This window comes from Heliconius melpomene, chromosome 8 (assembly GCF_056956725.1).
Source record: "Heliconius melpomene rosina isolate 202511_hmr_F chromosome 8, ASM5695672v1, whole genome shotgun sequence".
Lineage (NCBI taxonomy): Eukaryota > Metazoa > Arthropoda > Insecta > Lepidoptera > Nymphalidae > Heliconius > Heliconius melpomene.
In genome coordinates, this window is record NC_140396.1 from 430,949 (window position 1) to 454,482 (window position 23,534).

General features: G+C 36.9%; 1 protein-coding gene and 1 long non-coding RNA gene across 2 annotated transcripts; both read left to right on the top strand.

The window, feature by feature from the left end:
- Nucleotides 1-15,336: 15,336 nt before the first annotated feature.
- Nucleotides 15,337-16,068, top strand: LOC146536592 (uncharacterized). Its single transcript, XR_014878202.1, has 2 exons — nucleotides 15,337-15,456; nucleotides 15,877-16,068. It is a non-coding gene; the product is annotated as an uncharacterized LOC146536592 (long non-coding RNA).
- A 3,352-nt stretch (nucleotides 16,069-19,420) lies between these two features.
- On the top strand, nucleotides 19,421-20,402 carry LOC146536593 (uncharacterized). Its single transcript, XM_085189615.1, has 3 exons — nucleotides 19,421-19,593; nucleotides 19,819-19,985; nucleotides 20,236-20,402. The coding sequence occupies exons 1-3, from the start codon at nucleotides 19,421-19,423 to the stop codon at nucleotides 20,400-20,402; spliced, it is 507 nt and encodes a 168-aa protein (XP_085045741.1).
- The last annotated feature ends 3,132 nt before the right edge of the window (nucleotides 20,403-23,534 follow it).

The window sequence follows — 23,534 nt, forward strand, 5'->3', positions numbered from 1 at the left end:
TATATTTTTTTTATTTGAATACCCTTTTCCCTAATGTTTGTTTGAGATAAATCTATCAAAACTTAGTAATATTTGTACTTAATAAATGTTGTAAAAAAAATGCAAATATTTACGTAAATAAAAAAACTATTTAAATGTAGTCAGTTTTCGTAATAAGCATAACAATTTTTTACTGTTTCATAATTTGAGTACATTTTTAAATTAGAGGATTTAGAGGTTAGTAAAGAAATACATTCATAAAACTTACGAACTTAAGTAGCGTCGTGATCGGTACACGTTTCTTCTTACAAGTAAAAACGTATAAACAAATGGTTTATTTATTAGCCTTTATCCCTGCAGAGTTTTTACTTAATAACCATTAATATTATCTTAAGGCCAGTAGTGGCGCAGGGGCACAATTGTGTAACTGCATACGCGACTGGTTGTGGGTTTGATACTCATTCCAGGAAATGAAATATTCAATATTTTCTTTGCTCTGGTGCCGAGGCAAAACGCAGCATTCAGTTTTGCCACTCAACACGTAATGACTCCAGAATTTGGAAAATGGAGTGTGTTAATGGTAATATTTTCTGTTTTCATAACATTAGGTCCCCAGACTTCTGCTTTGTGTAGGGCGTAAAACTAAAATAATATTTGCTTGTTTTTATCATTAAGTCTGCCTTGTGTATTTTAATTAAATATCTATAAGCTAGCAAAAAATAAATTGTTCACTAACAGAATAATGTATATAAATTATTCTTATAATTTCTTTTCTTTAACTCTTCCTGGACTTTGCCGTGCGAAGTCATAAGAATTTGAGACAAGTCACAAATAAACACCTACATATATCCCAACACAACCATCACTCATCCCCGTTAAAAATTCTATTAGACGTGCTCTGGAGGTCTCGTAAGTCGTCTCCCTCGCGGCGCTCCAGGGAAATAAAACTTTAGTACGCCCACCGTCCGTAATATCAGCTCGAATTGATCTCTGACATAATGCCATGTTTTATTGACAGCAGTAAGCCTAAGCAGTATTAGTTTTAAGATTTCGTTCGCAGCCTCCGAGGAGCAGTTCCGCATAACGATATCGTTGAGACTAACGGTCGGTGGTCGCTGACTGGCTGGAGCGCGCTGGCTGGCTGCTGGTTAGGTTTGTACCCTCGAGACTAATTACGAATACTATATAAACAGCCCGCAGCGTTTAAAGTTTGCAGGAATTAGGTTGTAAGAATGTAATTTTTATTGTTTTAGTTTTATTAATTATTTTTAGCTTCACGCTATTTTTCGCATAAAGGAGATCACTCAGAAGAATCCTAATGAAAGACACTCCAACCCTCAAACATTGTGTTGAGTAGCTGCTATTAACGCCTTGTTTTATCTACTTATAGAAGCGAACAAATACTGACTGATTTCAGAGGGTGCCCAGACTAATATCTGTCCGATACTGGTTTGTGGGCATACGGGTACGCGACCCCGGATCCTCGAGCCGCCACTCTTATATCCTCATCCAGTCCGTAAGAATGGTGTCCCCCCCCGCTCTCCTCCTTCCTTAGCTCCCTCCTTCCTTTTCCTATCCTACCCTTCTATTTTCCTTTCCCTTCGGTTTTCCCCACAAAGGGGTTTTGAAAAGAAGGCTGCCTTTAAGAAGTGGCAGGAATCCAACTCTCCTGAAGACAGACTGGAGTACACAGTAGCTAAACGTGCCTGTAAAAGAGCTGTAGCCAGAGCCCGCAGTGAAAGTTTGTCACCATTGTATGATAAACTTGAAACTGTGGAGGGGCAGAAGCTCATTTACAAACTGGCACGTTCCCGGGATAAAGTGACGCAAGATATCGCAAAATGTCTTTGCGTCAAAGATTCCCAGGGCACGCTGCTCTGTAGTCATGCCTCTGTGAAGGAGAGGTGGAGAAGCTACTTCCAGGAGTTGCTGAATACTCAGCACCCATGCAGTCTTCATCACGACCCACCGCCTAACCTCGGACTTATTGCCCCAATAACCCTTGACGAAACACGTAATTGCCTTCGACGCATGAAGAACGGAAAAGCGGTGGGACCTGACGACATTCCGATCGAAGCGTGGAAATCGTTGGGCTCTCTTGGTGTGCTCATGCTTACTGACCTTTTTAACCATACCTTGAACACTGGTAAGATGCCGCATCAGTGGCGGCTTAGCTTCATTACTCCTATTTACAAAGGAAGGGGCAGTGTTCAAGATTGTGGTAGTTATAGGGGCATTAAGCTTATGAGTCATACCATGAAGCTCTTCGAGCGCATGATCGACCTCAGGCTCCGCCGAGAGTGTACTGTCTCTGAGTCTCAATATGGATTTCAGCCAGGATCGGGCACCATGGACGCCATTTTCGCCCTCAGAACTTTGATGGAGGCATACAGGGAAAAAAGGAGAGCTCTGCATGTGGCCTTTTTAGATCTGCAGAAGGCCTTTGACTGTGTGCCTCGTCAGTGTATCTGGTGGGCATTGCGATCCAAAGGGATCCCTGAGGCCTATATTGAGATTATCAGAGACATGTACCACGATTCCGCTTCTATGGTTAGGACTGCTGTTGGCGACACTAGACCCTTCCCGATTACGGTGGGGGTTCACCAGGGCTCGGCTCTTAGTCCGTTCTTATTCAATGTAGTGCTCGATACTGTCTCGGCTCACATCCAGGACCAGTCTCCATGGCTGATGATGTATGCCGACGACATAGCACTCATTGCCGAGAACCGACTGACGCTGGAGCGTAAAGTGAACCTCTGGAAGGGTACGCTTGAGAACGGCGGTCTTAAACTAAATGTGTCGAAGACAGAGTACATGGCCTGCGGGAGCCGGGACTCGAGCACCATCCTTATAGGTCCTGAGCCAGCCGTTAAGTCGGAGAAGTTCAGGTACCTTGGATCCGTTATGCACGAGTCTGGAGGCATCGATCACGATGTCCATGGCCGGATAAGCGCTGCCTGGGCCAAATGGCGGGAGGTCACTGGTGTGGTCTGCGACCGCAGAATACCGCCCAAGCTCAAGGGGCTGATATACAAGAGCATCGTCCGACCGGTTCTTTTATACGGCAGCGAATGTTGGCCAGCACTATCTCGGCACACTCAGGAGCTTCACGTCACGGAAATGAAGATGCTGAGGTGGATGTGCGGCGTAACGCGGTCTGACCGCATACGCAACACATTCATTCGAGGTAGTCTTGGGGTCCGTGACGTAGCGGATAAGCTCCAAGAGAGTCGCTTGAGATGGTTTGGCCACGTTACGCGCCGGCCTAAGAACTATGTCGGACGCAAGTGCCTTGCTATACCAGTCCCTGGGGTGCGACCTCCCGGACGCCCAAGGAAGCGCTGGTTGGATGTCGTGATGCAGGACATGAGAGCCAATGGTCTAACCACCGAGGATGCAAAAGATCGTGCAAAGTGGAGTAGGTTGTGTAGGAAGGCAGACCCTGGCAATAGCCGAGATTAATGCCAGGATGAAGAAGAAGAAGCGAACAAATAAACAGAGTTCTTTTCCCGAGTGGGCATCGAACTCACACTAGTTGCCTTAACAGTTAGTTACTGCGCCGTGTGTGTGCGCTCAGGGTTACCTCGTGCACTTCAAATATATCATACACAACTCTTAATTATTTTCATTTGACCACACGGGCGAAGCAATAGGAAAAGCTATTGTATAAAAAACACATTTAAAATACGCATCTTCATATAATCCAGGTGGATTTGAGAGACACTAAAAAACTCTATATATTCTCTCATGAAACTGTTTTACAGCTCTTCTTGATATTGAATACTTTTCGGGTTGTTTTCAATTTATTTATGTTTTTTTTTGCTTAAATTTGAATACGTTTCATAGGTAGGTACATTCCAGTATAGTCAGAAAGACAGTGTGTTGAGTGGCGGTACTCAACGCGACTTGCCTACCATATCGAGGAAATGTACAAAATAAATTGATCAGTGCCGAAATAAACTTGTGTCTTCTGTTGAGGCATCCCTCGAGAATGTCTCTTCATGGGGTGAGAAGAACCTGGTCCAATTTAACCCCCTGAAGACACAGGTTTGCGCGTTAACCACTAAAAAAACCCCATTTATCGTATCGCCAGTCTTTCAGAACACTCCCCTTTCAGCCGCGACTGCCAGTATCGCGATCATCTGGAAAGCAAGGCCAAGTTGGCCTCGAAGAAACTGGGGGTCATCAATAGAGCGAGACGGTACTTCACGCCAAAACACCGATTGGTCCTATATAGGGCCCAGGTTCGGCCTCATATGGAGTACTGTTCTCATCTCTGGGCTGGTGCACCCCAGTATCAGCTTGACCCATTTGATCGCATACAACGTAGAGCCGTTCGAATCATTAAGGACCCAATGTGCTGTGAAAGGCTTGACACTTTGGGTCTGCGTAGAGACGACTCCTCGCTGTGCGTTCTCTATCGCATTTTTCATGGTGAGTGTTCTGAGGAACTGTTCGACCTGTTACCTGCCGCCGAATTTTCCAACCGCACAGTACGTCACAAACTTAAATACCATCCACACCACCTGGATACGTGGCACTCCACTACTGTGCGGTTTCGTAGAAATTTCCTTCCACGCGCCACCGAACTGTGGAATGGCCTACCCGCGGCAGTGTTTCCAGGTCGGTACGATATGGGTACCTTCAAGAAGCGCGTCTATCCCCACCTTAAAGGCCGGCAACGCACCTGTAGCTCCTCCGGTGCTGCACGGGGTCGTGGGCGGCGGTGATCATCATCAGGTGACCCGAACGCTCGATTGCCTTGTCCTTTTACCATAAAAAAAAAAAAAGATCATTGGAAATAACTTCAATCATTTTATAAGTACAATAAAATATAAAGTGGTTTATGATATTTTTGTCACAATTCTAAGCTAAATTACAGTGTTTGTATGTAACTGCGAAGTTTGTAGACGCCTCTCCTCACCGGCTAGAGTAAACAAAGTTATAAATTTTCAAAATCCTATGCATAAAATCGAATCTAAAACCTTCGTCTCAACAGTTAAAGCTACTTTCGGTAGTTAGATATATTCTACTGCACAATGAACCACCTAGTAGGTAATACATAGAAAACTTCCCCATCATTAATCAACAATACAAAAAGCTCGCCGTATCTAAACGAGCGCATAATTCTGTTTGTATGAAGGATAATTTTTCCGTTGCCTTTTCAAGTTATCATTTTAAATGTTCTTTTTTCCTCTAAAAACCGTCCATTGTAGTATGAATGTAAACGCAACGGTTGTGGGTTCGATTCCAAGTCGAGGGAACAAATTAAATTTAATATTTTCATTCCCTCTGGTGACAGGCAAAGCGTGGAGTTGAGTTCCATCACTGAATACACTTTCTCTTGAAAATTCGCCTTAACTTAATTTGACTTTTCTTTTACTAGGTTTTCTCTGCCTATCCATACTATAAACGGGACACAGCCTAAAGCTAAAAAGAATCCTTTCGTCCGAACATTGCAGCCAGCGCTGCAGCTTCTAGGATTCTTGGTCGTGAATAAAATTGTTACCCACGTCTTGGAATTTATATTTATATTGCATGCGCCAGGTATCTTTATTTTGTAAAGTGGTGTTTGTCATTACATATTCAATGCAATTTAGATGGAGCTGAAGTGTGTGAAAGAGAATTTGTGAGACAACCCGGTTCCTACTTCCTGTTATCATATAGACAAAACAAGACGACTAAATTTCCATATGTCTGACAGCATATCAGAATGTGCATTGTATTTCTAGTCTATCTGTACTATATTGTTCATCTAACTGCTCAGAAACAATTACAGCCAGCACAAGCTACAGTACGGTCGACGGCTCGTGGCCGTCCTGAGGATAGACTTTCTTAACTTCAGGGCGGCCACAATTCGTCGAGTGTACTGTAGAAGTTGTACGCAGTAGACAGATTTACCGCTACTACTGACACTGGCTCATCTTCTGTAGATGCGAGAATTAATTGTACAAGAAGGTTATAACGTGCTGTGATGCGTTTACTTTTATTAACGAAAGTAAATCAACATTTTATTTAGTTTTTGGTATGAAATACAAAAGATATTATTAAAGTGTACAATAACGTAAGTGAAAATAATAGGCTTATAATTTAACCACCAAAAATGAGGAGAGTAAAATAAATAGTGTCTTAACAAATAATTTAGCTGTAAGCAATATTTTTTATAACTTCACACACGTCACTTCATATAGCCAGAGGGAACCTGTGAATTTAGTGTTAAGACATTTCGTTTCCATTAACATACTAAATTTCTTCACTTTCCACCGAACTCTGACGCATTACGTGTTGACTGATGGAACTCTACGCCGCCTCTTTACCCGATCAAAAAAGATGAAAATATAAAAACTGAAAACTAAAACTATCGCACCCCTGCCACTGGGCCTCGATGGATTGAAAATTGTAAGTACACTATTAATATTCTGATATTTTTTGTATGCAGGAGCACATCAGCCAGGGCCGCTAGTATCCTTATACAATGTTCGATACACAGACATAGATATAAAAATATTGCCATTATCTAACACATTAAAGTGCCCTTTGTTACGTAATACGAAGGTAGGTAATGAGCCGATAAGGCGGACTGTAAACACGCCCGTTTCCTTGAAGCTTTTAGATCGATGTTTACTTCCTTTTTCTTTCGTGAACATTATTTTCAGATTTTTCCTCTTCCGAACTTCCTTTAGATACGAACTTGAAAGAAATATTTGAAAAAAATATTTTATTATCAAAATTGGTAAAAAATTTAGAAACGCTTATTTTCTAGTTATATTTAGTTGACGTCGATAATAAATATAAGCCAGCGTAACCTATAACTAGCTTATAGTCTGGTCTAAACCTGTCTACCCAGAGACAGACACGGAGACACACACGCCACTAAAATCGAATCCTGAATTGCGTATTGAGTTGCAAAACTTAACGCCTTCAATGCTGTTGACACAGTAGGATAAAGAAGATGTATTCCCTCGAGTGGAAATCGAGGCCGCACCTACCACGTTTACAGTCGAACATTATCTCATTCTCCTCAAAGGCTTATTTCATTATAGAACATTAATAACAATTATGTGAATTATTATTCTGAGTTAATAACCAAAACCACATCTAAATGATGTGCAACGAGATGAAATAGACTCGTGTAGGAGTAGCCTCGCTAGTCGCTAGTCGCTGGAGTGCAATCTAAGTTTGTGAAGTACTTATGTAAGGATCTCAGTCTTAGTTCAGCTTACTAGATCTCACGCCTATGTAAGAGTGTCTATTAACGTGCTCTCATTTATTTGTTATTTGTGTACAAACAAAAGGTAAAAATGGAACCCTTATAGGTCACTTTGCCTTATAGGTATCTGTCTGTCCTTCTGTCAATACCACTTATCTTGAGATCGCGTGACGGTACTCGAATGTATTAAAGTCTATATTCCGATGAACGACTGAAAAAGAAATCATCTTTGAAGAAAATCTAAGATTTAAAAAGAAACTGTTAATTAATTGTCTTAACATGACCAGTAAATTTAAGGCTATAAAACTTTACATCTGCCTTTACCAGATATATAACGTCTACAGTGACAGTCCACTACATTAATCCCGGGCAAGGCTTGTCTGTTTGCGGTCAAACTGAGTAATGGAAGGAACTGATAGATGAACACTTTGGTTTATAAGACTTTTGATGTTAATTTGCTATTCATCTGAGTTAGTTAGTAAGTTGTTATTTTCTGATTGTAAACATGACGGCTGTGTGTTCGGTTTAATGAAAAAAATCGATCTCCGAGTTGGAGAATTATTTCTTTTTTCTCGATCTGGTAGCCCTTCAATTAGGTTTAGTTTAAAGCTTTAATTACCTCTACGACAATAGTGACTGGTCTGGTCTGAACACTTTAGTTAAGTTGGTAATTTCCCTTATCGACGTTATGAAAACATTAAGTGTATATTGACCCTTACTAGCACGTGTCGACTACTCAAGTACCTATAAGCATCTCTGCTTGACGGTCTTCAACTTACAAGACAACTTGGATGTATTGGTTATTGGCTCATTTTGATGTAATGCTTCCAAGTTAGGTTGTTTGACTTAGTGAACAGGTAACTTAGTAAAACTTCTTATGACAGTTGATATGTTTTTGTTTTAAAAAACGCAGCTTAACTTTTTTTTCTGCATATGTAGAGCAGACCTAGTTTTACGATGCTCCAATCCCCATTTGCAATCTAGTTTGCGAGATATGCGTGACTTTGCGTATTGAGTGGAGAGACCATACAGAGAGACGCTGACCTATGACAGATTCAATTTTGCCTTGTCTGTCGTCATGAATATTTTCATACATGCCGTGGAAATGTCCTTCTTTTTACTTAATATTAAATATTATTTCAGTTTTCAAAGATCACCGTTAACATTTTTATTACAGCTTTATAATAAGCTAACCTTTTGTTACCTTTAATTGAAATTTTATAATTTTACAAAATTGTCTAAAAAATTCACATTTATTATTTGAACACCTGCAACTCTACTATTGTATATAGTATATTGTTAGTTACATTTTCACTTTCACAGTAGTTTTAAGACTCTAACTTGTGTGTATTGTAGAGAAAATTTCTCATTGTTAAACTTTCTGCTAGAGACTTTTGTTGTATATGGAATATTGTTATATTCTGTATACAACAAAAATGTGTGTTTTAAAATTATATTTTTGAATTTATCTTTCTATCTATGTAAGGACCTAGCCGAACCTAGTGTTAAGACACTTCGTTCATCATACACCGGCCAATTTGGGAGATATTACGTATTCAGTGGAGTTACCCGAGGGGGGTAAAGAACATAACTTATTACAACAAGTGGGAATCGAACCCGTAAATGTCGTGTCTACAATCAGGCGCCACGACAGCGCCCAACTTTGGTTTATACTTTGTAACGTATTGTAACACGTGAGTAAAGTCTGAAGTGAAAATATTATGATGCTTAATAAAACAAAGTAGGTACGTTATAACCTGCGACCGACTCGCCCTAACTTTGCGTACAAATTGAAATAAGTTTTACTCTAATATTTACATTGTATAAAATTGTAGCGAACAATTCTTATTGATATAAAATTTCTAAGACAATTTTTTTTATATATCGTCTTTTGAGAATGAAAAGGAGAGTTTGTGCTATGATTCTTTGTTCTCCGTCCATATAAATAAACTCGTTAAATATCTCTTCCAAAGTTTTAACTTAGAGAGAACCATGTTAAATTTTTTCTTTACTCTCTGTCGATATTCAACTGAACTGAGTGCCGTGTAGCTGTTATAATAAAAATGAATATTATTAAATTCAATTTCCAACAATTGAAGAATAATTTAATCGATGAATAAATAAAAAAAAAACTAGCCTCAACCTTTTCAATCTTAACAGTATAGTTTTCTATTATATATTTAAATATTTTTATCACTATATTTCACAAGAAAACAACATTAAAAAGAACCGACTTCAAGAACTAAAAAACCGGTCAAGTATGAGTCGGATTCGCCTACCGAGGGTCCCGTACTTTTGATATTTCACAAACTTAAATTTGTCAGCGTATGAAGTGAACTACAAATATAAGTTTGAAATGTTTTTTATTAAATTATATTAATTTCAGCTTCAGCACATTTTATATTAATTTCAACTTGTTTCCTCAATGTGATCTTGAGGTAAATGGTCTTGACAGACCAACAACAAAGTGATAGAAGTGTTTCGTTTTTCTATTCTAGTACGAAACCCTAAAAAGCAAAAAAAAAACTTAATAAAGATTTGATTTAGAATACTTCTCCCAAACACTCTTCTTCTTTTTGAAGTCTGTTAAAAAGTACATTTCATTCGACCTGTGAATCCTCTAATAAATAAGTGGAAGGAGGGCGTGAGTCAAGTCAGACAAATCGCTGGCCACCATCGACCGCTCTTGATAACGTTATGTGGAATAAACTGGACATTTTTTTTGCTTTTATCTACCAAGACGTATGGCGCTATTTGCATAGGTTACACAATTATACCGGCACTCGTAGGAGTCGTAGGTATGTACTCGTATTCCATTCCTTATTACCATACATTGTATTTGCATAGAAGTTTTAAATTTCACCTTTTTTGCTTTGTTTTTAATTGTAGGTTAGGTTTAAAGTATATTATGATACTAATAAACTAAAAAATGTTACGAGGCCCGTCGTAGTCAGTCGTGGGGCACAAGGTGCGACTGTATGCGCAATGTTAGTGGGTTCAATTTCCACTCGGGGGAATGACACATTTAATATTTTCATCAAAAGATTAGAGATTAGATTATAAAGAAAAAAATACTTTTCTATAATTTGTAACTTTGTACAGTTGAATGGAGCTTACTCGTTAACGATTTAATATGTTATTAATTAATTGGTACGAGATAACTCTTTAGTAAATAAAACTAAATAAACTAAAATTATATCGTAGCTTATTAATATAAGCTACGATATAATTTTAGATGATTTCAATAAATAAATCAGTTAGCTTATTCAAGTATATCTTAAAGGGTTGGATATATTTCCAACTCCCTGAGTTTCCAGGAGGTCTTGGGGGATCTCGAGGGGCCTTGGGGATACATCACCCTGACAGTAACTCAGTGCCAACTGCCAATTATTTAAATTAATTTGAATAAATATCTGAATTGAAATATTTTCAGGTATAATTTCAGTAGCGACTCTTAAGCCTTTGTGATGAATGTATGGAGGTTAAGTTTATTTGTAATCTTAAATTATTTTTGAGATATAATTTGATCCAAAATATATATTTTATATTAATAGATTACATAATATACCTTTGAGGCGCAGTGTAAAAATATCTGAGTGTTCAGATGATCATTCCCTCGAGTGGGCTTCGAATTCACAGTCGGACCCTCACCACTGCACCACTACGATCTCACAAACATTTATATTTATACAGATGAAGGTATTGAAAGAATTAATAAAGATGAGTTCCAGAGGTCACCGGGACATTCAAGTTATAAAAGTTGATAAAGGGGAATTTCATACAAAATGCAGAAAAGCGATCATCGACGCATAAATGCTTGAGTCTCTTCATTACGTCGATTTTGTTGAAGTTGAGAGGTCAGTCGTGGCACAGGGGCACAAAGTGTTACTGTAAACCGGCTCCTTCTGCGTTCGATACCCACTCGAGGAGGTGGAATATTTATTTTAAAATTTATATTTTCTTCGCTCTGGTGTCGAGGCAAAGGGCCTTCAGTTCCGCCACTCAACACACAATGCCTCCATAGTTCGACGAAAAGTGGGGAACAGTCACCTAACAGATACACTTATAAAGTATGACAAGTACATAACTAATACGCATTAATTATATACAAATTAACGAGAACATTCTAATTAACGAGAACATTAATTAACGTTATCACGTTATCAATCACACAAAGAAGTCAAAGTCAGTAGACTGTTAAATTGTTTTCGTAAAGTCATTCTTAATTTTAATTTTTCACCATAAACTTTTAACGATTACTAAAACGAGCGGCACATAAGGAAACAAACAATTATAATATATTTTACAGTATAAAATAATTTATGATAATAATTTTAAATACCAAAAATATATATATATATCCAATAGATGAGAGCCACTGGCGCAGGTCACGGGCACTCGCAGAACACGCGTGTATGAAATATGCCGCTCGTTTGTAAGCCGTTGTAGCGTTTTACTAAAATATGTCGTAAAATATTATAAATGCATTTATCGCTGTACACTGCTGTATTTGCGGGTGTTTTAATTTGTAAGTATATGTTAATAATTTTTGTGAAAATTTTATTTATTTTATGGAATGAGGTGAAATGTTGATGCTTAATATCTTTGAAGATTCTATATGATTGGAGAGGTTAGTCATGGGACAGGGGTACCAGCTTGCGGCAGTAAACGCGACAGGTTTGATTCCCGGTCGAGTTAATATAATATTTTCATTTCCTCAAAATGCGTTTAGTCCCGCCACTCAACACGTAATGCTTACGGGATTTGGCGGAAAGTGGAGAACGGGCGGCGTCGAATTCCGCTTTCGGAATATCTCAAAAATTGAGTGGAGCTCACCTTACACTACTATTTATATACATATTTAATTTTAGTGGCGTAAAATGCCACAGCGTAATTGGAATACTTAAAGTTTTTTATAAGACGGTGTATTTTGATTATACCAGCATAGCGTTGCACGTCCCTCGGCAAGCTATTTCTTAAATGAAACTAAGTACTTACTACTGAGCCAATGTTTTATTTATATAATTATTTTATTTCTAAGCTTTCTGTTTCATTACTAGCGAGTAGTTTTGTTCTGGGTTTAAATGTATATTTTATAATAAACGAAAAACTCAAAGAAATTAGATATTTAAGGCCACTTTTGCCTACTGTTCTACGAGTCGTCACATGGAACTTTGTTTGGGTTGGCGTTACGCCGAAATATGGAAAATCCCGTTTTCTTTTCTTTTCATAGAAATTTCAACATATACCATTTCAGAGCTTCCTTAAACGTTCTCGCCTACCTACACGCCAAATTTCTGGTTTAAAAATCCAGTACTTTTGTTGGTATTCTTTGTGAGGCACTCAGTAAGTGATGATTTTTATATGTATATAGAGATTTCATGGCGTGTAGCTAACAATAATAAAAAAATGAAAAAAATAATAAATTAAGAAAATGATAAAACCCATATTAAATAACAAATGAAAGTAACAAATAGAATTAAAGTTCCCACGTTCCTTCGTTTTTGCCGTCGCTCACCGCAACTAACGACCGGCCGTTAATATAACTCGAGTGTCTCAGCTCGTATTAAATATATATATATACTTATATTTATCATATAATAATATGTAGAAACGTAAATAAGACTTTGAAAGAGCTAAAATTTAAGTTAGGAAAATACTAGTTATTGTTTTAGATTCTCGCTGTATACCGCACATAGCAAGGTAGACAGGGGGAATCTGGAAATACCTTGTATTTCCAGAACAGGGGGAATCTGGAAATACCTTGTATTTCCAGATTCCCTCTGTTCTCATTAGGGCGATTTCGTTCCCATATCCGCTGAATTTTCGAGGTGACGCGTGAGTTGCGGAATTAACGCCACAGTTTGCCTCGTTACCAGAGGGAGGAAATGAAAATATTAAATATATCATTCCCTCAAATGAGAATTGAACCTGCAGCCTGTCCCCTCATAGCTCAAAGAGGTGTATTATAGACTAAAACATTTCAGATTTAAACATTTTAAAGTTCACAAAAGAAAACAAAAGACCGTGTAGATATCGTTCTCAGTGTAAATGAAACCGTACAAACAATAGCCCTCGCCCCGTACTACGGCAGCGGTGGGCACCGCGTAGTGCTCTCGACGAGTAATGGCCGGCCATTAATCGCTCGGACTCGCATCGGCCACTTCGTACACAATGCGGTTTGCGACGTCTGTTTTATATTTAGCATACTTGTAGCTTTTGTGAGGACTAATCGCTTAAAGTGCTTGCTTTTGTATGGTTTTTGTATTTTTTTACTCGAATATTTAGATAACTAATAGGTTTTTAAAATAATCAGCTTCACACTGCGAAACTCAACGCCGCGCTTTGCCTCTAAACTAAAGCGAAGACATGAAAATATAAATTTAAATAATTATTTCAAAATAAGGCAAAAACCCGGCGTTTAGTTCCGCCACTCGACACGCAATGCCTCCAAAATTCGGTGGAAGGAGGGAAACGGAGTGTCTTGACACTAGGTTCCCTCTGCCTGCTGTGTGTGGGATAAAGCGTTAAGCTGATTTATTTTATTTATATTATAATAGTGCACATACATCCCTATCCCTACAAGTAACCGTGTAATAACCGCAACCAACGGTCCCATTAGTCGCGTAACATATTGAGACACATGGCGACCGCCGCGCCGCTGGAACATTCGTTCCTATATCCTGTCGATGCGACTGGAAATGACTAATTCTATTGAATTATTGTAGTAAAGCTACTTACTAACATTTTGAAATATTTGTTCATTTCTTCGTTTTGTCAACGAAACCCACGGCCTAAAGCGTGAACTTGCTTTTTAAATGACTAGATATCATCTTGTGTAAAGATATTTTCGTTTCCCATGTTTGCTTGGAGGAGAAAGTCGCAGTGGTTTTCAAAGAGGGGATAGTTAAGAATGATATTTTGAATAATTATAAGCTTACTCATAGATCTTACACTATTTTAGTGCGATTCGTGATATTGAGGGCGACTTGTAATGATAGAGGCAACTGCACTCTTTCAAAGAGTGATCAACATCTATCTATTAGACGGTAAGTTAACATTCGTATATATGTTTCATAATCATACAATTATGTACATATTTAAATTGATAATGGTATTTTTAGGATTCAATATCCAAAGAGTAAAATGGGACTCTATTACTTAGACTCCGTTGTCTGTTCATCTGTCACCAGGCTGACCTCATGAACCGTGATAGCTAAACAGTTGAAATTTTCACATATATTGTATTTCTGTTTGCGTTTTTATCGTATCGTACGGATCACTTCACAACTTGTTATAACTAGACAGACAGGTGTTGTTTAATGGATGTTGTTTCAGGGTGGGGTTGGACTTCGGAGGGCCAGCAAGAGGTGCGAATTACAATCCAAATTATGGGTTCGAGCCTTATTGGCCGCTGGGTGACTGGGTGTTCGGGACACAGAGAGATAAAATAGACCTATGTGGAACCCATTGTTCTCGAATATACCTATTGTACGTATTAAATATAAGTTATCTACTAATTTGATAATTTGGGGCCATGAGGTGGTCTGATAATGGCCCGAATGCTACAGGTGAAACCATGGAATTCTTATTAGTAAAATCAAAGAGTCATTAGATTCAACTTCATATGTCTATTTCTTGTTGTAAAAAATAGATTTTTTAAGTCATAATTTACTTTCCCTATTAGTAAATGTAAAGGTTTTTAGTGTTCACGAACATTACATGTACAGTCAACACTGCGCTACGATGGCGTATATTTGTTTATTCAGTGTAAATAATAGTTATTTTTTTCGTGTCACGCTGTATCCCGCACAAATCAGGGTAGGCAGAGGGAACCTAGTGTTAAGGAGGCATTGCGTGTTGACAGTCTGAACTCCACATCTCGCTTTGCCTACCAGAACAAAGAAAATGGAAATATATAAATATTTTATTTCCTCGAGTGGGAATCGAACCCACTGTTGCGTTTACAGTCACACTTTGTGCCCCTGCGTCACGACTGGTCTTAGTTGATTTTAAAAATATAATATATACGAGTATATAAGAATTATAACTAACTTACTAAGAAAATATTTAAAGGAAAGTGATTTAATACTCCCCTCGCCTATCCTGCTATATGCGGGATACAGCGCAAAGCGGAAAAAACTAAATCGGTGTTAATATAAAACTTTGCAGTTTTGGTTATGTTTGCGGCAGGAACCTGAGTTATGCGCATAAAACTTTCGATAATTACTGTGAGTTACTTCAAGAAGATTGCTCAGGGCGTGCAAGTAAGCGAACACTTACTATATATATATATTTCTAATGTGGGGACAAGTTAGGCTAAGAGGCCGTCGTCGTGGTGCAGCGGCAGTCAGCAGCCTCTGACAGTAAATGCGATGGTTGTGGGTTCGCCTTAAATATTTCAACCTGCAATATCTTCAAAGCTGGGTGGCGCTTGGAGAATAGAGTATCTAACTTTTCTCCCCCTGGCTTTTCTATAAAGAAGAAAATTGTATAACCACATAAGACAATAGCTTTATAACATATTAAACTGCTGACCGCATCTAGTTGTGTAGTCAGCACACAATGCCTCAGGGTTCGGCGGAAAGTGAGGAAAGGAAGTATCTTAACGGGAAGGGGATGTTATAACAATAGGTTCCTAGGTTCCCTCTGATCGTACTACGAAAAAAGGCATGAAACTTTTACAGAATGGTTGATCGCGTACAGGGGCAAGTGTCAGGGTGATTTGAAAACGTATCCAACTGAGCACGCCAAGATGCGGACCAGAGCCATGGGATATATAGAAGATTTTTTCTATAGAAATCCAGTTCCTGTATCTAAACCTCGCGGATAAAATCTAATATTTTCTTTATAAATTTGTATTATTAAATGTATTTTCCAAATTGGTTTTGTTACTTTCTTTTTTTTTTACTCCTTTTCTCGTAAAGCATAGAAAATCTAGAGTTGAGAATATGCATAAAATACAAGATTATTACAGAAACTAAATATAGTATATTGAAAAAATTAAGTATTACGAATGTCATACAAACAAAAAATGGTGACTATTGAATAAACATTTTTTTACATTTAATATAAAATTAGATATTAATTTCAAGTTGCTTAATCTACGACACGACCGTAGCTCCCGTACCAATTTCAGATGAGTAAATGAAATTATTAAATATTTGATTCGTCCGAGTGGGGTTGACGCGGCACTGGTGGGTTCGCGCTCGTGCCGCTGCGCCATGACGGCTTCTACTAATAAAAAACAATTTCAATTCTAAAATTGTATCTCAATCAAACCACAATCAGCCGAACTGTAATTAAAATCACATTTTAAGTGCTAACTATAAAGTTTATTTACTTCTATTCATTCACAATGTCAAAGAAAATTGGATTTTTTATAAGTGAGTTGAATTTTAGTTATGTTAATTAAATCGATACCGATTGATACCGATCGAATCGGTATTTAGATTTGACGTATGTTTGTTCGGTGGATATTGATGGTTCAAGTTTCAACTTAAGCAAACATTTCACATGAATATATTGATTCCAAAATGTCTTCCGTATGTATGTAAATAAGTTAGACCCGACTATACTAATTGTAACAACTTTTGTTACATTAGTTTACATTTTTATTGGTGACCTCTCTAGTTTTGATAAGACAATGTGTGCCAGTGAGTTGTGCGTACCCAACGTTAAAGACAGATAGTAAAGCATGGCAATTATAAAAAACAAGTAATACTAATTGATTAACTTAATTAAAGTACCCCATAACAATCGCACCATCAAGACAAATCCAACGACGTATCATTTATGAAAATTCGTTCACTAGTTTAATAGTCACAAGGGAACAAAGGAGCGGACATACATCCGCGCTAAAAACTCTTTTTTTATTTTGCCACAGTCGGTTAAAAATGCAGAAAATTATAATATTTAATTATCATTAAAGTAATGTACTCGTATGTATGTATAGTTGCAAATAAAAACAAAATGATGAAAATGTTTCACACCAGGTGTTTTTAAAATACACGCTTTTTATTTTCATACATAATTAGCATAATGTTAATTTATTTGAAGGTTCTTTAGGTGTCTCATTTTGTATGCAATTTTCTTAACTCATATTATATTTTTTTATAGCCTTTTTTGTTGACTATATTATTGTGTTTTTTTTAATAGAGTTACATACATATTTTTTTTAGGCAGAATGGACCTGGGAATTTTGACACTTTAAGATGTTCCCATTAACAGACTTTTGTTCCCCACTTTCCAGTGGATTTTGGAGGCATCCCTGGGGGTGGAAGGAAACCACAAGAAGTGTATTAATAGTCCGACATTGTCCCTCAATGCTACTATATGTATATTATAGTTTAAAATTGTATTTACTATGTTCAAGTTAAATTTTATTTTCAGCTCAAATTATTTTCATTCGACTGAATTGCTGCCAGAAAATTGAAAGTGCGGCTGAGTAATTTATTTTGCTTATTTTCTTATATTATTAGTTTCCCTAGATATTATTACATGCTTATTAAAACTGGTCTTTTACAGTTTTTAAACTATATAAACTAGCTTTTACTTCCGGCTTCGCCCTAGTAATCAAATGACAAGTATGTATGACACATCTCGCTCTCCACACACCCTTATAATAGAAAAAGCGGATTACATCGAAACAATTAACGATTTTTTAGCTTTACGCTGTGTCACATAGCAGGGTAGGCAGAGGGAACTTAGAAATCTAATATTAAGCAAAGCCGGAAATGGAACACTCCGTTGCATCTTGAGTAGCGGAACTCAACAACACGTAATGTATCCTATAGCCTGAGACGATAAATGGACTATCCAACATAAAACAAAATATTTCAATTAAAAACAGTAGTACCTAAGGCTACCTAACGCTTATCTATTTACACCGGATGAAACGTCAATTAAATTTTATAATTCGTGAGAATCGAACACACAACTATCGCAACACTGACCCGCTGCATCACAACATACATTTATATAAAAAACAATTTTACTCGACTTTTGTAAAAATACCGTGTTTTTTAAAATGTCAAACTCGTTCATCTGTCGTACTGTGAGACTCTTGACACCAGCGCGAGTGCGCCGCGAGCTAGCGCTGTTCATTTTTGATTTTTTTATTTATTTATGACTAACTCGGGCTTTGTTCTAGTTTCGTAATAGTAACGAACTAATATATTTATATTTGCTTGAAAATGTGATTTTGTTATCGAACCCACAACCATCGTGCTTACTGCCCACGATGGTCTCGTAATAATTTTTCACATAATGTACTGTAGGAAATGGAGATATTATGTGTATCCCGCATATAACAGGATAGGCAGAGGGAAACCAGTGTTAATACATTCTGTTCCCCACTTTCCATATACGTTTTAATTCATAATACAATTAATACGTAAAATAAAACAGCGAAAACTGTACAGTGTAAAATTTTTACTTGTTTTTTGTCGAGAACTTCCACTTTGCTATGACATCCGCGTTCGAGCGACGCGTCCAGCTCTCTAACAAATTGTTACAAAACAGCGTTGTTGATATGAAATTTAATACGAGTCATTTATAGAAATATCTTTGGAATTCAAATGTATTACATTATACATATATTATACTATTACATATACACATATATTATATCAAATACGCTACGGTACACTGTACACGGTAGTGGCGCTACGGTACTGCTCGATTCCTCTGAAACTAAATACGTCTAAATACGATTTTTCGTATTATATCGAGTTTTTATACACTACCTACCTATACAATACGTACCTACATTGGCTTCCCTATACCTACCCTTTTACATGTGGGATACAGCGAGAAGTGAAGTGTTTTATTATTAAAAAAAAATAATTCGAGGCCAGTTGTGGCGCACGAGCATAAAGTGTGTTTACATACAGCGACCGATTGTGAGTTCGATCCCCAATCGAGAAAAAGAAGTATTTATTTAAATTTATATTTCTCCTTCTTCTCTCTGGTTTCGAGGCAAAGCGCGGCGTTAACTTCTACCACTCAACACGTATTGTTAACGGTTAATATTTACTAACTTTTTACGTGAGTGATTTGTGAAATCGAAGGTGTACTTGAACAAACAACAAACGATATAATGATTTAAGTAAGAACTTCCTACTAAATATGTGTAAACTCATAATCGAAAACTTCAACGAACACACAGCAAAATCAAAAGAAGATAGATAAAGATTCTCATTGTCCTTTATCTTTTTCAGCTATATGAAAATGATTCAGAAAGAACTGAAAAATACTTACGGCATTTACAACCCGACGTACGGCTACGAGCCGTACTGGACCGACGGGCAATGGCTGTTCGAGGATGAGGAGCAGGAGCCCAATGCCACTACCACGTCTATGCCCCAAGTCTGCGGCGAAGAATGTAATTACTTGTATCGAGAGTACGTATACATATACAAATAAAATGATTACAGCGTCTGACTGTAAACATAACTGCCGTGGGTTCGGTTTTCAGTCGGAGTAAGGAATTATTAAATAAAACGTGGCATCGAGTTACGTCACACACCATCCAATATATGGTAAAATGGGCAGAAAGTATGGAATGGAGTGTTTTAATATTAGGTTTACTCGGCTTATACTTACATTAATTTAATTTAATCTTTCAGAATTAAAGAAGTCTGCGGAAGGCTCAGTAACGACCTGTACTATAGCGGCTGCGGCAACATTTTTGGTTGTTACGGAGTGACCTTGGACGACTTGACACAGGGATTTCAAACTTTTGAAACTTATTGCAAGTTTTTAGATGCACAGTGCAGATCTCCCTTTGACGCACGTAATTAATTATTTATCTATATATTTATGTATTATTTAATAATAATAAAAAATAATTTAATACGCTTTTATTGGGTTAGGTATTTATAAATCCAGATGATGATGATGATGGATCCAGATCCTTCGAATGTTACAAGTAAATCATTCAAATTTAGACTACAATTACTTAATTTTTAGCTCCGAGGTCATTCTAAGGCCATCACATCCTTTGGTGTAGAAAAAGGTGTTTTTTAAATAATATTACTTATCAGGGTGGATTTTGGTTCACAAAGGACCATGTGTTGAGACACAAGATCTCTCGTTCAAGCCAATCAGTGTCGCAGACCAGCCCGTCAGCAGAATGAAACATTACTTCACGTTACTAGCCGAGGTCTTCAGGAACCATTCGCTTGCACCTGTAGTATTGGATAGAAAATAAATATTTTTATTAATTTTTGTGTGTTTAAGTAAAAAAAAATAACACTTTCTGTCTTTGTAAACAATTACAACTATCATTACCATATTATTATATTAGGCTGCTATATCTATTAATTATAATATCTGTTTTTAGGAAGGTCATTTGTCACATTATTCCTTGTATTTTTAGGCTTCCGTATCTGAAAAGATAAAAACAGAACTATTATAGGATCACTTTATTGTCCATTGACCTGAATATTTGATTATCGTCCGTTTAGTCGCCGTCAGTCCTTCAGTCGTCACCATTTATCTCGAAATCCCGCACAGCATAGTCCCTTGAGGCACACAAAAATTAAGCTTCTACGAGTAAGTTAACGCAATCAAAAGATACGATGCGGTGGGCGACTCGCACTTAGCCGGTGTTTATTTATAGGTATATAGATATATTTCGATTTTTATTTAAAATGTAATTTATTTAAAATTTAATTAAATTAGTTGGAAATATGAATTTGTAATCTAAATAACAACAGTTACTTCGAAAACTAAACAAACAACAAAAACAATAAATTAGATGTAATGAAACTAACTGAAAAACAGGTTCAACCGACTACCATCTCATGAATCAGGCAGCACGGCTAAACGCTGGTTTTTATAAGAATGGGAATAGTTATGGTGGTGGTCAAGTTTACAGTCAGACATTCCACTGCGCCATAAAGGTTTCAATATCCACATATCGGAATATACAAAGCCATAAGTGACATTTTGTGTGACAAAAATATGAATGGTATATACATACTCGTATGTACATCACAGCATTCAGTGAATGTATGAGATAATGAGGGATACTGAGGGCCAATATTATAAGAACGCGTGTTGAATAGCGAGAGGCTCAGTCGAGGAGAGGTCAGATAAAAGGAATAAATGGGGGCGATCATTCTCTTCTCCTGCCTAACAAAAGTCCACGATTATTTCAAATGTACGGTATTATTCCAGAAAAACACTTTGGCTTGTGATTGAGTGCTGGTCTTGAAGCGAGTTTCAATCCTAAATGTTAATTAGTGGACGTATTTAGTCATTACACGAACAATTCGTAGTAAATTCGCTCGCTATTGTTTTTATTGAATTATACCATTATTGGAAACGTATGAAATAAAAATTATATATGATCCATAAAAATATAAACATTTTCCATCATATATAAAGAAGTACCCAATATTTATTGCAATTTTGAGTTATACATTAAAAGTAATGATTGACATGAATGACAAGCGTGCGATTGTAAACGGGATGGTTGTGGGATTGATTACCACTTGGAGAAATAAAAATATTTTTAATTTCTCCGTCTGGTATTGTTGAATTCGGCTGAAAGTGGAGAACGTGTACACGTCTTAATAGGACCGGAGTAACTTTTAACACTAGGTTCCTAGGTACCTCTGCCTACCTCGACGTAAAGATAGAATAAAAATCTAGCCCCAATAAAGAAATTACAATATAGGATTTTAGAAATTCTAGTTAGCTTCTTATTAGCCACGTTAATAACAAATAGCTGTAGAAATAAATATGTGGTGCAGCGTCATACTGTAAATGCAATGATTGTGGGATCAATCATAACTAGAGGTAGTGGATCATTTCCCCATTATTTCTAATAAACAAGGTGTTTTAGCAGAAGATTTTTTATAATATACCACATTATTAAAATTTTCTTCAATTTAAAATTTGAAGCTCAAGTCTACTATCAACTTGTAAAACAAGCTTCCATTTAATTTAATTAACACATTTAACTTAAACCACTATTATCCATTATTCAAACGAATTAGTTAGTTGAATAGAACGACCATTCCACTCTAACACCATGGACTCATTGACGCATAGTAATCTAACACGAGACACATGGGCGACCGTCTGCACTCTATATACAGGCGGAATGCTGGAAAAGGGATATTTAATTTACTTACTACAAAAAGATTTATACCCCCACAAAGTCCTAAAGTAAAATGTACCCTACAGCACAGTAATAAAGCTTTATTTTATTTGTGAGTTTGAAGTTATATAGTATTTACAGGGTGGTCCAAGAAAGGCAGACGCCGTGAAATGCATAGCAGGCAGTACAAAGGCAAATGTAGTGAGGTCACCCCTTATGGAGCTAGAAATGATAGTGTTAGATAAGTGTTATTTTAATTAATGGGATTTAAATGTGTCTCTATAGAGGGTGTTTCTTGCTGTTTAAGTAAATTTGTATAAAAAATATTTAGTTTATTATGTTTTTTTAATAAATGTGCATTTAGTTACGGATTTAGATGGCGTTTTTGGTCACTTGTTCGATTTTAATTTAAGGGAATTAATTATTTTCTATTTCTCGCTCACTTTAGTCAGAAAAAAAACGTAACGTTGAGTTCCACCTCTAAGCTCACACTGTCTCGTAAATTATACAAAGAGTGGCTAATGGATTGTTTTAACACTAGGTTTCCTCCATTAATTTTATAACTAATTTTCATTTAAGAGTTTCTTATAATTTAATTATATGAAATGCCTAATTCATCTATTGACAAGCTTATGGAAATGAATTCATCTGTGGAAATTAATAGATTGGAACCTGTATTTTTTATCCACAAAATTAAGAATAAGTTTTAGTGTAGCCATGAAAGTAGGTAAGGGAGAAGTGGCATGAAGGGGCCAGGTTTTGAAAGAGCCACTTGCAATATTATAGTAGTTTAGGAACGGATTCGTTAGAATACTTTATTTTTAAATGGCAATATTGATTTCCTGTCACTCACAAAAATTTTACAGTTCATCGGAACCAACGGACGCCGATACGTCGAATTGAAGTTTTTGGCATTCCAAAGTAAGTATTTTAACTCCTTTGAGTTGTTTTTTAGTATTTCATTGTAAACATATACGGGTAATTGGAATATAGATTGAGTTTATGTATATATTTGGCCTTGTAACTGCATTAAAATTGAGTTTGAAAAGTTTTGATATCGTTGTCATTTTGAAGGTTACATTTTTTTATAGAATAAGTTATGAAAGAGCCGGGTGGCCGGGCCTTGAAAGAGCCGAAAGCAAAAACGAAAAAGGCCCGAGAGATCAATAATTGAAGAATTAAATTGGCCATGGCCAATGGTTTCTGCCTAGATAAGAGGAAAGAAATTGAAAA